We start from the raw sequence: 14901 nt of genomic DNA on the forward strand, positions 1-14901 counted from the left end.
TAAAAATAAGTCTTAAAACAAAATCAACAATGTCTATTCATCTGTTTACTGGTTCATTTGCCCCAATTTCCGTTTAGAAATTGCAAGTTTCAGCAATGGCTGGGCCTCTGTTAAAAATGTTAATAATAGCCAGGCGTTGGTGGCGCACGCCTTTAATCCCAGCACTCGGGAGGCAGAGCCAGTCGGATCTCTGTGAGTTCGAGGCCAGCCTGGGCTACCAAGTGAGCTCCAGGAAAGGCGCAAAGCTACACGGAGAAACCCTGTCTCAAAAAAACAAAAAACAAACAAAAAAAAAAGTTAATAAAAGTTTTGTTGCTGCACAGTAATCAAGAAAAAGGCAGGGCAGTGGTGGTACATGCCTTTAATCTCAGTGCTCAGGAGGTGGAGGCAGGCAGATCTCTATGAGTTCAAGGACAGAGTTCCAGGACAGCCAGGGCTACACAGAGGACACCTGTCTCGAAAAACCAAACCAAATAAAAATAAAAACAAGGCAAGAAAAAGAAGGGAGTGGTGACAGTTGGGGCTGGAGAGATGGCGCAGAGGTTAAGTGCACTGCCTGCTCTTCCAGAGGTCCCGAGTTCAATTCCCCACATCTACATGGGATCTGATGCCTTCGTCTGACTTTCCGTGAACACGGCACACACAAGGTTCACAGGCATCCATGCAGGCAGAACACTAGACACATAAAATAATATAAAAAATATTTAAAGGGTGGGGAGGTTAAATGGCTTGGGAGGTCTGACCTGGACCCTGTTCCTTCATTTTCTAGTCAGAGTGAGTGTCACTTGCATTCCTGGTTGTCACAGCTGCAGTGGGAGAGCCTTGTGCCTCACCCTGCACAGAGGTCAAGTACTGCAGCGGACAGACAAACAGAAGGCCAGCTGTGGAAGTGCATGGCTGCAGTCTCAGAATTTAAGGGGTGAAGGCAGGAGGATTATCAGGGTTCAGAGCCAGCCCAGACTAGAGAGGGAGTTTGAGGCCACCTGAGCTCCATGAAACTCTGTCCCAAAACAACAGTAGCAACAACATACTGTATCAGTAGAGGCTGGGGACAGTCGCAGCCAGACTTCATACCCCAATCCTGGTGTGGTGAGCATGGTACACGTGCCCCTAATACCACTGCTCGGGAAACAGAGGAAGGAAGATTGGAAGTTCAGGGCCAGCCTCGGCTGTGGGAGACCCGGTTTTCCTTCTTTCTTCCTTCCTTCCTTCCTTCCTTCCTTTCATTTCATTTCATTTCATTTCATTTCATTTCATTTCATTTCATTTCATTTCATTTCATTTCATTTCATTTCATTTATTTTGTTTTTTGAGACAGGGTTTCTCTGTCCTGGAGCTCATTCTGTAGACCAGGCTGGCCTCAAACTCAGTGATCTGCCTGCCTCTGCCTCCCGTGCTGAGTGCTGGGATTAAAGGCGTGCACCACCACTGCCTGACTGAAACCGTGTTTCAAAAAGAGAGAAAATCCGAACAAGAAGACTATGCCCTAGAACCAAAGGGCCCTTGGCAGCCCCTCTGAACCCTCTCTTTCTTTCCTGGAGGCCTATTTAAGGCAACTTCAAACGCATTACGTCTTCCTGTCTTCTCTCGCACCCCCGGGCGCTCAGACACAGGCTCTGCTGCCCGCCTGCCCAACCTCCTTCCTTCCCAGCCGGAGAGGGCTGCTGCAGGACCAGGTGAAGAGCTCACATGGCCAGCTGGTGCCTTCCAGGCCGTGGTATTTGAGACCTGAGGCAGGGCTGGGGGAGGGAAAGAGCAGGGTCTACTGGGCTGGGACCCTGGGTTGAGGGTTTTGGAGTCTGAGGGGCATTTGGGGCTACTTAGGACGGGAGGGGTGAGGTGCCAGTCGCCTGGCTAAGTTGACCTCTGTGTTGTGTGGCCTCAGAAGAAGACGGCAGAGCAGCAGGGTGCTGACTGGCAGCCAGCCCAGCACTGGGATATCGTCTTGTCAGGCTAGGCAGGTGGCACCTGGGGCCTCTCCTTTCTAGGGCCTCACCGCTGCTGAGGGAGTTGACCTGAAACAATTAAGGTTCACAAGACTCTGGTGTTTCCCAGAAAAGCTCCCTGGGTGAGCCTGGATGGTAGGAGCCTCTGGTTGCTGTGGTCCTGATCTCTATGGAAAAGGCAGGCTCCTCGATTCCCAATGGCCTCGAGGAATCCGGAATGTTCCCTCAGAACCCCCATAAGGACTTTGCTCTTCATTTACTATCCTTTCTGTACCTTCCAGGGAAGTGTCATTGGCTTCCAGATGTCAGGACTAAGACAGCTGTCACACGTTAGCTAGGGCCGTATCTATTTCTCTTTACTATTTTTGGGACAAGGTCTCACATAGCCCTGACCGCTCTGTGTAGCCATGGATGACCTTACAGTCCCGACCCTTACCCTTCTACCTCCCGAGTGCTGGGATTACAGTGTTCTCCACTATGCCCAGCTTAGGTGTTGCTGGAGATTGAACCCAAGGCCTCACACAGGCGAGGCATGCACAAAGGACTCCATCTCTCGTCCTTTGCCCTTCATTTCTCATAGAGAGACACTGAGGCCAGGAAGAGAGTGACCCGCACACAGCCTCATCTCAGTGAGTGTGCCTCACAGCTCACCTGACCCACCTGTTCTCCCCATCTGGGAGTGGGAACATGAAGGGAAAACCAACTGCCCAGTTGGGTGGTTACCACAAGACTTCTGGGTGGTTCGGGATACTCCCTGTCCCCCAGCCTGGGCTTCCAGCTCTGGCCAGATGACCAGCTAGGGTGGGACATGCCCTTCTCCCTGAGCATGTCCGCCAAATTAAGAGGAAGGGTGGAAGCCTGAATGGGCCAAGCCCTTACCTTTCTGCTCCAGGCAGAGACTCCAGAGTGGACATGCTCTAGGGCCTCAGATTGTCCTATTGGCAAGAAGAGGGAAAGACCACACAGAACATGTGGATGACTACGGCCTTGAACTTTCGTGGGGGCTCAGAACCATTCTGTGGCCTTTGCAGTCTTGGATGAGGATTTTCCGCCCAAGTTCATTCTGGTCCCATTCAGAGCAACACCACAGAGGAACACCAGGGCAATCAGGAGTGGGGGTGTGGAGGGAGAACGGGGCAAGTTATGTAGGGAAGAGGGGACAGTCTGAGGTCAATGAAAAAAAAAAAGCCCTTGGATAAGGAAACCTTTGGAGGAGGGAGGGGGAGCCATTTGAATGAAAGATATGGGTATCCATGGCTTAGCTTCTTCCCTTTAGAAACCAAACTGGGGTGTCTGTGCAAGAGACTCCCAAGTCCTGGGCTATTAGGCCTTTTCCCTGCTTCCCAGGTCTTCTCGCCTGATACTTCTCAGCCACTTCCAGACGCAATGGCTACTCACGACCTGTCCTGGGCCAACTGGATGTGTCCCTTGCCACTGGTACCAGCTCAATCTTCCTTGCCAGCCTGCCCACGAGGCTCAGACCTGTATCCTTATGCCCTGCAGAAGACACTCCTGGGCATGACCCCGCAGGATCTCAGAGAGGATGCCTCAAACATGAGTGAGTCTGGGGCCTGGGGCTGGACCTCAGAGCTCTGTGGGCGGGTTGAAGGGGACATGGGTTTTGGGATGGGGATGAGGACAGAGCCTCAGGCACACTTTCCTGCCACATTTGGTGTTGGGGTTCTGGCCAGAGTTGCCTGTGGCCTTTCAAGACGGCAGCGTAGCAGCTGGCGTAGTCAGGTGGGGATAACTGTTGGCCTAGAATGTTTGGGCCAGAGCAGGCTTTAATTCTTTTTGCATTTATTTAGTTAGTTATGTGTACAGGCATGCGCAGAGGACAGCTTGCAGAAGTCAGTTCTCTCCTTCTACCTTATGGATCCTGGGAATCAAAATCATGTTGTCAGACTGGGTAGCAAGTACCTCCTCCTCTGAGCCTTTCTGTCTACGTTCTTCGATATAAATGTTCATTTTTGCCAATTAATTTTTGCATGTGCATGTGTATGTGGTGTGTGTGTGCACATGTGTATGTAATTGTACGACACATACCCATGTAGAGGCCAGAAGAGGCTGTCCACAATCCTACTCTCTCTCTGCCTTAGTCTCTTGAGACAGACAGGGTCTCTCACTGAACCTGAAGGTAGGCTGGCCAGCAAACCCCAGTGATCCTGCACACAGCCATGAAGGGCCTTTTATATTGGTGCTGGGATTTTTTTGGGCGTGGGGTGGGCGGAAGTTGGGCTGAGGATTTGAATTTAATTCTTCATCTTGTGCAGGAGGTACTCTCACTCACTGCTCAAGTCTTCTGTTTGCTTGCTTGTTTGTTTTTCAAGACAAGGTTTTTCTGTGTAGCTCTAGCTGTTCTAGAACTCACTCTGTAGACCAGGCTGGCCTCGAACTCCTGAGATCCGCCTGCCTCTGCCTCCTGAGCGCTGGACTAAAGGCGTGCGCCATCACGCCCAGCTGAGCAAGTCTTTTAAGATGGATGACAGGAGCACTGGACGGGGCGCACAGCTGGGCCTGAGTTCTGCCTCTGCCCTTTCTAGTTCCCCAGCTTCAGGCACATCCACGGGTTTGCTTGTCTATAGAGGTAGGGTCTTTTTAGACCTGTTCCAGGTTTGTTGTATGGGAATCCTCTGAGACCGCCTGGAGGACAGGACTGACCTGCTCTGTCTTTTATTCCTGGGACCCCAGCAGGACCCTAGCACAGAACACAGAGTGAAACAGCACCTTAAAACTGATATAGGGGAGCAGGAGAGATGGCTCAGTGGTTAAGAGCACTGGCTGTTCTTCCAGAGGACCCAGGTTCAAATCCCAGCACCACATGGCAGCTCACAACTGTCTATAACTCCAGTTCCAGGGGAACTAACACCTTCACACCAATGAACATAAAATAAAGTTAAATAAATTATTTAAAAAAAAAACTGATTGAGGGAGGCTGGGCGGTGGTGGCGCATGCCTTTAATCCCAGCACTTGGGAGGCAGACTCAGGCGGATCTCTGTGAGTTCGAGGCCAGCCTGGTCTATAGAGTGAGATTCAGGACAGGCTCCAAAGCTACACAGAGAAACCCTGTCTTGAAAAACCAAAAACAACAACAATAACAAAAACAACAACAACAACAACAACAAAACCTGATTGAGGGAGCCAGGTTTGGTGGCACACACCTTTAATCCCAGCACTCAGGAGGCAGATGCAGGTGGATCTCTGATCTGGAGGCCAGCCTGGGCTACACAACAAGTCCCAGTAAGGTCAGGGCTACATATCAGAGAGATCCTGTGTCAAAAAAGAGTTTTTGATCGAGGATGTAAATGGGGGTCCAAGCAGATAATCAGATCCCCCTTTGGTATTATTCCCCCCACCCCATGCTGGGGATAGAACCCAGAGTCTCCCACATGCTGGGTAAGCACTCTGCCGCAGAGCTATGACCCAAGCCCCAGGCCTAGTATTTAAATATTTATGATCCTAGCCTTAACCCCCCACCCCTCACTCCCACCCCCACCCCCCACCCCCACCCCCGCACTGCTCAGCCCCGGCTGAGCTGTCTTTTCCATGTCTGCTCCTGTTCTTACCCTACACGTTTTTCACAGCTCACGGTCAGTCTTCAACTGTCTCCTCTACCCCATGTCCTCTCTTTCTTTTTTTTTTTTTTTTTTTTTGGTTTTTCGAGACAGGGTTTCTCTGTGTAGCTTTGCGCCTTTCCTGGAACTCACTTGGTAGCCCAGGCTGGCCTCGAACTCACAGAGATCCACCTGGCTCTGCCTCCCGAGTGCTGGGATTAAAGGCGTGCGCCACCACCGCCCGGCCCATGTCCTCTCTTTCTTGTCCCCAGTCTTCCCATTGTGTCCTCCATCCCTTCCTCTTCTTCCTTTTCCTCATCTCCTGCCTTCTTCACTCATGTCCTCTCCCTTTTCCAGTCCTGTTCTCTTTATCTGGAGTAGTACTGCTCAAAGAACATTTGTGCAACGACGTGAATATTCCATACCCTGCTGGTCAATGCCTGATGGCTTTTTTCCCCTCACTGTATCACCCAGGCTGACTTTGAACTCATGTTCCTCCTGCCTCCTCCTCCTGAGTGCTGGGGTCACAGGTGTGTGCTACCAGGACAGCTGGGTTCACAGGTGTGTGCTATCAGACCAGCTAAGGTCACAGGTGTGTGCTACCAGACCAGCTTGGGACACAGGTGTGTGCTATCAGACCAGCTGTGTTCACAGGTGTGTGCTACCAGACCAGCTGGGGTCACAGGTGTGTGTTACTGTGCACCTTACATGTGGCTAGTACTAATACAACTAAAAAACTAAATTTGTTTGTTTGGTTTTGTTTAATTTTTTTATTACATTAAACATTTTTTTTTTTTTTATTTAGTAGCGGAGCAAGGTGGCACACACCTTTAATTCTAGCACTCAGGAAGCAGAGACAGACAAATCTCTGTGAGTTCCAGGCCAGGCAAGGATGTACAGTGAGACTCTGTCTAAAAAAAAAAAAAAAGAGTGTGTGTGTGTGTGTGTGTGTGTGTGTGTGTGTGTCTGTGTCTGTGTGTGTCTGTACACGCGCGAATGCCATGGTGCACATGTGGAGGTTAGAGGACAGCCTGCAGGGTCAGTTCTCTCCTTCTACCCTGTGGGTTTGGGAGCTTGAACTCAGGTCTTCAGGCTTTTCCTGCTGAGCCATTTTGGGGTCCCTATTATTTTTAATTTTTTTTTGTTTGCTTTTATTGACACAGGGTCCCATGTAGCCCAGGCTAGCCTCATACTTACTATGCAGCCAAGGATGACTTTGAATTCCTGATTCTCCTGGCTGGATATCCTAAATTCTGTTATAATGGGCATGTACCACCATGCCCAACAAAGAACTGAATATTTTACTAAAGTTACTTTAATGCAAATTTAGTTACGTGTTCAGCAGCTGCCCCTTGCGATCCTTGTGTGACCTCCTCTTGACCTGTGGCACCCAAATTTATGTATTTAGCCTGGGACCTCTCCCTTAAACTTCGGTTCATCTGTCTGCACACCTGACCTCTCCTCCCCATGTCCAGTGGGCTGTGCACCTGACCCTTTTCCCGGATGTCTAGTAAGCTGCTTACAGTTTTTTCCCCCTTAAATTGTCAGGTGTTCCCTGCACCCTGGTAGCTTTTATTACAGGCTTAGTAGCGGAGGGGAAACTGAGTCTCAGAGGCAGAGGGAAGTGCCCAGCCAAAGTTGCCTCATCATCTTGCTGGTTCTTTCCCAACTCTGAGCCGGGCGGGCTTAAGAGGGGCCAGATGTTCAGTCCAGACTGCAGGGGACCTGATCATCTTCCCTTTCTGATTCAGAGCACCAGCCACCAGGCCTGCAGGAAGACTCTGTGGACAGCGAGAAACTCACAACCAAGGACTCGGTGGACAGAGAAGAGATGGGAAACCAGCCGGAAAGAGACTTCTGCCTACCCCTCCCTCCTCACACCAGCTCCTCCCCAGATGTCAGGCTGGACAGGAAGAGTCCCAGTCCCTTGACCTTCTGGCCCTGGCTCCCACCCACTGTCGTCTCCAAGGAACTCCCTCTCCACATCTACCCAGTCTTCCCTGGGTACCCACTTCTCCTGCCTCCCCCTTACCTATTCACTTATGGGGCCCTACCCTCCGTCCAGTGTCCGCAATTCCTCATGCTGTCCCCAGACACCTCATGCCCCACCATGGCCACATCCAGCTTGCTTATGACAGCCAATGGTGCTGGACCCCATATCACCCAGGAGAAGCCCCCGCTTCTCAACTCAGGGGCTTCCCAGAGTGCTGGACACACCCTGCACTCCCAGGTCTGGAGTCAGACCTTTAGAGAGGCCTCCACCTTCTCCCCAGGACAGGCTGGTGTGGCAGCTCCTGCAAAGCGGCCAGGCTCCCAGGCTGGTGTCCCAGCCCTGCCTTACCCTCTGAAGAAAGAGAATGGTAAAATCCTCTATGAGTGCAATGTGTGTGGCAAGAACTTTGGGCAGCTCTCCAACCTGAAGGTATCAGCGCTCTGGGTCCTGCTATCCCCTCCAATCTTCTAACGAGTCTCTTGCCTTTCCCCTTGCTTCTAGAATCAAGTCCCAAAACCTGGGCATCTCCTAGGGCCAAGTGGCCTTGAGGCTCACCCAGGTGGAAAGACAGGACAAGCTGGGTTTGGTGGTGCATATACTTTTGGTTCTGTCATTCAGGGGGCTGAGGCTGGAGGATGACAGCAGAAGTCCAAGGCCAGTTTGGGCTCATGAGACTCCACCTGTCTTAGAGTTCCGTCGCTGTGAAGAGACACATGACCACAGCGACTCTTATAATGGAAAGCATTTAACTGTGGCTGGCCCACAGTTCAGTGGTGTAGTCCATTATTCGGGAAGCACGGTGACAGGCAGGCAGACATGGCACTGGGGAGGGAGCTGAAAGTTCTGGATCTGGATCCGCAGGCAGCAGGAAGAGACAGTGAGCCACTGGCTAGGCTTGAACTTGTGAGACCTCCAAGCCTGCCCCCAACGATACAAGTCCTCCAACAAAACCACACCCACTCCAGCAAGGCCACGCCTCCTAATAGTGCCACTCTCCATGATCCTATGGGGCCGTTTCCTTTTTCTTTTTTTCTTTCTTTGTTTGTTTTGTTTTTCGAGACAGGGTTTCTCTGTGTAGCCCTAGTTGTCCTGGAACTCACTCTGTAGACCAGGCTGGCCTTGCCTCTGCCTCTCAAGTCCTGGTATGAGTCACCACAGCCAGGGCTGTTTTCACTCAAACTACCACACCATCTAAAAATAAAAATAAAAAAAGCCAGGTATGGTGGCTTTTAACCCTAGCACCTAGGAGGCAGAGGCAAGCAGATCTCAGTGGGTTGGAGGCCAGCCTGGTCTACATATCAAGTTCCAGGACAGCCAGGGTCACATAGGGAGGTCCTTCTCAAGAAATAAAGGGTGAGTGTGTGCACATCAAAGTCTCCTCCATCCTGAGAGATTGTCTGTGAGAGCACTTTATTTAAGTTAGAACGGGACATCGAGGCCCCTAGCAGACAGGAATCCAAGGTAACCACAATTGAGTAGTGGGTTTGAGCTTATATTTTAGTCTCTTGTCATCAACTGTTAAGTTCTTTCCCAGACAGCGTCCTCTGTGGGTCCCCAGCTGAGCCTCTTTCTTACTTCTGAAGATCAAAAAGGGGGAATGGGTAGGTTTTGGAGACTCGAGACCACAGTCTTACAAACAACCTTTTTCAAGTGGGATCCCACAAATCAGGCCTGATGCTGTAGGTGTGATCATGTACATCATGCAGCAGGGGATGGCCATGGGGGCCCTCACTGTTAGCCAAGACCACAAGCTATGTGCAGGTTACAGCTACTGAGGAAACAGCTGGATCCTCCAAGCCTTAACAAACCTCAAACCGCTCGGAGAGCTAACAAAACCTGCAGATTCCCCGGCTCCAGCCTCGGCTGGTCTAGACTCAGCATTTTTAAAAATTTATTTATTTTATGTGCATTGGTGTTTTGCCACGGGTGTCAGGTTCCCTGGAACTGGAATTACAGACAGTTGTGAGCTGCCATGTGGGTGCTGGGAATTGAACCTGCGTCCTCTGGAAGAGCAGTTGGTGCTCTTAACCACTGAGCCATCTCTCCAGCCCATAGACTGCATTTTTAGTATGCTCCCAAGGTCATACCGAAGCTTCTGGTCTATGAATTGTACTTTAAGTAGCTATTCTAGGGGGTATCTGGGGTACCCCTTATCTATCCTCCTGAATCTCTGCTACAGGGCAGACCAAATAATGAGAGTGCCCTGGGTATTGGTAGTGTCTGGGGGAGGTGATAGAAAGGCCTGGATGCCAGCAAAGGATCCCGCCGAGGGTGTGGGCGGAGATTTGGAGTGGACCCTGGGCCCTGTTAGACGGTCTATTTCTTCTAGGTCCACCTGCGTGTACACAGTGGGGAGCGTCCATTTCAGTGTGCCCTGTGTCAGAAGAGCTTCACCCAGCTGGCCCACCTGCAGAAGCATCACCTGGTACACACCGGGGAGCGGCCCCACCAGTGCCGGGTGAGACCCTTTTACCCCTCACAGGCACACTTGCAGCTGGGTGAGGAGTTCTAGGTCCCTGGGGGGATGGCACCTGGGCCGCCTCTGTTTCCCAATCCTGAGTAAGTAAAGATGGAGAGGAGAGGGTAGAGTGTGTGTGTGTGTGTGTGTGTGTGTGTGTGTGTGTGTGTCCATCTGTGTGTGTACTTGAGCACGGGGCGGGCCACTGGAATGTGTGGTGTTGGAGGAGAAAATACAGCGGCACGTCTGTGCATGGAGAATACTGAAGTTGAAGATCTTGGAGCATGCACACCCTTCCCAGCCTCCCTGGGTTGTTGAAGGAGCCATAGCACATGCAAAGAATCCAAACAGGCAAACAATTGGCTCAGTGCAGCAACTTGAGTCTGCCCTCTTTCTTGGGGAGAGCAGAGGCAGGGGGACTCTTCCTTTTACGGGAGCAGAAATGAGAGCAGTGTGGTGGTTCTGAGTCTAAGCGACAAAGTCAGACCGCTTTTCAAATCCTAGCTTCTCCTCCCAACTCGTGTGGCCGTTGGCTAGAGGCTTCCTTCCTCTGAGCCTCAGCTCTCTCCCTGGTGTTCAGTCTAGTCAGGCTTCTTGGGAAGACTATGCACGGTCAGTTCCTGGCTTGACCAGCTCCCCAGTAAATGCTGCCCACACCCACTGACGCTGCAGCCCCTGGCATCAGGGTCCGAAGTGACTAACCTTATTCGGTCCTCCCTAACTAATGAGGTTAGGAATCAGTGCCCATCTAGTACTGACAGAGAAAGAAAGAAACTCAGAGGGAAGTCACTCACACAGAGTCACACAGGAACAAGAGGAGAATGCCAGCCTCAGCCTGCCAGGCTCTAACGTGCCCTGCCGTGGGTCCCAGGGAGAAACAGTCAGAAGTCAAAGCTTCTGATCTGCGTTGACAGGGATGTGGGGTAGGGGAGGTGTGTCCAGGATGGGTGGGGTGGGGAGGGAGGCCCTGGGCCGGCTGCAGGGCAGGGATGACGTGGGTGCCCATCGCTGTCAGATATGCCGCAGACGCTTCAGCAGCTCCAGCAACCTCAAGAGCCACCTCCGCCAGCACTTGGGGGCCCAGCCGTTGCTGTGGAACATCTGTTCCGGTCGCTTCACCCCGCATGTCCATCTGAAGCTGCACCATAGTCAGCAAGCTCCTGGGCCCCTGGACCACACCCACCTGCCCCTCGCCTCTCTCACCTGCCTTGCCCAGTGGCACCAAGGAGCACTAGGTCTTGTGGAAGCATCGTCAGAGAAGATGGGCTGGGATGTGGACAAGGTCAAGGAGTCCCCGGTGTCCCGGGGAAGGCCAGGGCAGCCGGCCTGAGCAGTGGTGCAAGGGTTTCTCTGGGAACGGAATGTTGGCAATTAAAAGATTCTCTCGGTGCTGAGTCAAGCCCCGCTGAGCATCTCTGGTGGAGGGGAATGTCTCCATGCACCCAGCCAGATCCCATCCCTCACCTGGGAGCAGGGCAGGGCACACAGCCCATATGGGGTGGGTACATGCAGCCATCTTCCTCAGGCTGGGTTTGGGTTCCACTCCCCGTCTGTGACCTGTCTGGGACTGAGTTCTCCATCTCAACTCACCAATGGACAGAGCTGCCTTTCAGGACTGGATGAAGGCAGTGCCCTCAGAGGCAGGAGGACTCACAGCCATTAGATTATTATCAACCACTTAATTGCCAGGTCTGATGGACAAAGAGCCCCTGGAAGTCACCGGAGAATGAAGCAAGAAATGACTTGTGTGCAGCCCCAGCACGGGACACGCTGCCCTCCTTCCTGAGCACCTCACCCAACACCTTTCCCATTGTCCCTGGGTCCCGCCGGCCACTTTCTAACTCCGCTCCTACTCAGCCAAGGTAGAGAGGTCAGCTGGTATTACCTGCCATCTCCACGGGATGAGGGTGAGAAAAGACACAGATCTTCCTGTCCTCTCGTGACCCAGAATCATGATGTCCCCTGTGTACCGGGACCAGAGGGCAATGGGGTCTCCAGCCAGTTAGGACTACAGACAGGGAAGAACCGGCAAAAGAGTGGGGTAATAACCCTACCGATGGCCCATCTCCAGGGGATCCCCTTAGATGTGCAAAGTGTTCCCTTCCTCCACACGTGAGCCAGGCGGCATAAGGTGGGAAAGCGAACTGCCAGGGAGGATCAGGTTAGAGCCACCATAAAGGAAGACTGCGAAGAATGACTCATTTTTAGCCACTGTGAGGTTCCTTTGGCCGACTTGCGGCAGAGGGCGCCAGTCCCGCCTCCGTTGGTTTCGTGTGGCTTCCTCATCTCCATAAGGAGAGACAATCCTGCTCCACGTAGGTGGCTCCAAGACAGAGAGAACCCTCCTAGGGAGTCCCTCAAGCGATGGCAAGGTGGGCTTTGGCCACGCCGGCAACGAAGGTTCGGGTTCCGCTCACCTTTGCCACACCTTTGGGGAGCGGGGATGCCAAGCCCTCGGGCGAGGCCCCTCCTAATTAGCAGGAGTCACCCGCTTCCTGTCCGTGCTCCGCTCCAGTGCAATAGCAACTCCCAGACCTTCCTAGGCTCGGTCCCGCTCCCCGGCCCCAACGGGTCCCATTCATTCTCCTTTCGTCTTTGCTCAGGTCTAGCTCCCCGAGTGCTCACACAAATCCACCTCCGACATCCCCAGGGGCGTGAAGTTGCAGGGCGGACGGAACAGAGAGCAGGAGCTCGGGAGGGGGTGGTCTGTGTGGGAGTGATCTGGACTGAGACCTGGGGTGAGCATGATCCTCTGAAGGTGCATCTGCAGGCCCAGGGCAAGGTCGACGTATGGATCAGGTCCCCGCCCGCGGTCCGTGCGAGCGAAGCTGCTGTTTGCTCAGGGGGACGGGCCGGAGGAGGCGCTTCTCTGCCTGGACAGCGGATCCGGGTGGCACCTGCAGCCAAGCGCCCCGCCGCCGGCTCAAGCCCCAGACCTCGATCTCGCCATGAGAGAGCCGCGCAGGGGCTTCGGCGCTCGCCTCGTCCAGCTCTTGACTGGACTAGGGGGCCGAAGGGAGCGCAGGGGCAAGATCTCAAAGGAGGCCAGACTCCCGGATAGGTGAGGGGAGATGGAGAGAGGCTGGGTGGGGCGTCCCTGGCCTAGGGATATGCGTTTGGGATTAGTGTGTATAAAAATTTAACGGGAGTTTCAAATCTGCACGCGAGTATCTTAGAGCACAGAAATATACGTGAGAATGTGCCATGATTTGGGTCTGTGAACTGTGGAATTTCTCCGTGGACTTTTTATTTTTCGTTTTAGAAGATAAGGTATCCTCATGTAATGAATTGTGTATAGAGCAGCCCTGGCCTCGAACTTGTGACAATCCCCCGCCCAATCTCCCAAGTGCTCCATTACATTGGACTGTCCTGTGCCTTTTTTGTTTTTATTTTTTGAAAAACTTAAAGCAACTTTGAGAACTTCCTGTCAGGCAAGCTGCTGCTTATCAATGATTTTCTACCCGGTTACCTCTTCCTGCTGCCTGCTGTGGCCATCTGCTGTGGACTTTGGTTCTCATGTCACAGGCCAATGTTTCTCTGGCCTTTGTGGTCCTTTGTGGTGAATCTGACAGGTTCTGGAGCTGGCGCTGCCCTCAGACACCACACATGGGTTTCCCGGTCACCCCGGAACCTGGAGATGGCTCTAGGCTGTACCCACAGTGAGCCTTTATATGCATGCCCCTTGCTTCCTGCTTTCCCTGAAGGCTCTGAAGCAACCCTCCCGGCAGTCCTGTGAGGCGTGGATCCCCTGTGACTCAGATCCAGAAGTAGAGTTTCAGAGACGTGAAGTCACCTACCTAAAGCCACACAGTTGGGAAGAGGTGAAGCCTTGACAGGTCCCTTAGCTGCCTGACTTCTGAACTCACTTCTCCAAAAGCTCTGTTGCTACGGAGATGGCCAGACGGGAAAGCCACAATGGTAGGCTGCTACCCATAGTTGCCTGCTGGCTGAGTAACATGAGTGAGTTCCTTCGCCTCTCTGAGCCCTTCGTGGTGGGTTGTCTGAGTGCAGAGCAGCCTGCCCTGTGGATGGCTGAGCCTGATGGCTTCCAGGGCACAGTGAAGATCCGAGAGGCCCCTGCAGCTCACAGGCCCTGCGTGAGCAGAGCGTGTGGGTGTGCTGATAGCACTGGGTGTTGGGTGTTTATATGTCTATGCAGTTACTGGGCAATTTGTCTAGATCTTATCATGACGCAGCTGTCTTCGGGCCCTGGCCCAGGAGGGGTGAGGGCGTGGTAGGGGCAGAGGGGAGGGGTCTGTATTGCTCTCTCATCCTACAGAAGGGAGGGACCAGCCACCCTGAGTGTGCCCTGGGGTGTCTACACCCTGCCTGCGCTCTGCCCACCCCCACCTGGGAGACACACCCTGCCCTTACCCTGTCTGGCAGAAACCTGCCCTATAGGCCCGATAGGTTCTCCCCACCCCTCCACACTCAGAGAGGAGGCTGGCTTGGGGTGCGGTGAGTCAGGAGTGCGGAGGGCAGGAGAGGGAAGGCAGGGCCAGCGTGATGATACATGCATGCTGGGTATTCACTTGGACCCCATTCTTGCCAGCCGTGGGAATGGGACCCTGAACTGAGGCACAGGCCTCTGATCCCTGCTGATTACTCAGGAGAGGGGCCGACCGTTTGGTAACACACTTCTAAATCTTTCTCCCACTAATGCAATATCTAATCAAGCTTTAAGTAGGGTAGTCATGGCAACCTTATTCTAAGGCTCTCTAGCTGTGTACTCTGGAATAAGTGACTGACTCTCTGGGCCTGTTTTTCTTATCTGAAGTACAGAGACACCTGATAGTTTTCTGAGACCTAGCAAATAGGCACAGACCCTAGGGTTGAGCCTGGCACCCAGAGGGTCCTGGTAAACAGGAAACACTAAAGTCATCAAGGCACTGTTCTGTCGTCGGGTGAGTGTGTGTGTGCATGGGAGTGTGTGTCTGTGTATGTGTGTC

The 14901-nt window shown here is 52.8% G+C and overlaps 2 protein-coding genes across 5 annotated transcripts in view; both read left to right on the forward strand.

Annotated features, from left to right (window-relative positions):
• The first annotated feature begins 1689 nt into the window (after positions 1–1689).
• On the forward strand, positions 1690–11580 carry Znf683 (zinc finger protein 683). The gene is given in 7 exon segments (XM_015994414.3): positions 1690–2674; positions 2676–2747; positions 3101–3504; positions 7253–7923; positions 9824–9952; positions 10968–11253; positions 11256–11580. Coding segments are annotated over 7 exon segments (1923 nt in total). The 5' UTR covers positions 1690–2633; the 3' UTR covers positions 11576–11580.
• A 1177-nt stretch (positions 11581–12757) lies between these two features.
• The window catches only part of Crybg2 (crystallin beta-gamma domain containing 2), a 29587-nt gene continuing 27443 nt past the window's right edge, over positions 12758–14901 (forward strand). For 2 of the 4 annotated variants that reach the window (XR_013049380.1, XM_015994521.3), the window contains exon 1: positions 12758–13013. Coding sequence is in view for 3 of the 4 variants with exons in the window: in XM_015994521.3 (XP_015850007.2) it covers positions 12901–13013 (113 nt within the window). In the remaining variant the exon portion in view is untranslated. Of the gene's footprint in view, positions 13014–13360; positions 13512–14901 lie in introns of all 4 variants that reach the window. The other 2 variants (XM_076565364.1, XM_076565365.1) reach the window with 2 other exon arrangements.

Source organism: Peromyscus maniculatus, chromosome 2 (genome assembly GCF_049852395.1).
Source record: "Peromyscus maniculatus bairdii isolate BWxNUB_F1_BW_parent chromosome 2, HU_Pman_BW_mat_3.1, whole genome shotgun sequence".
NCBI lineage: Eukaryota > Metazoa > Chordata > Mammalia > Rodentia > Cricetidae > Peromyscus > Peromyscus maniculatus.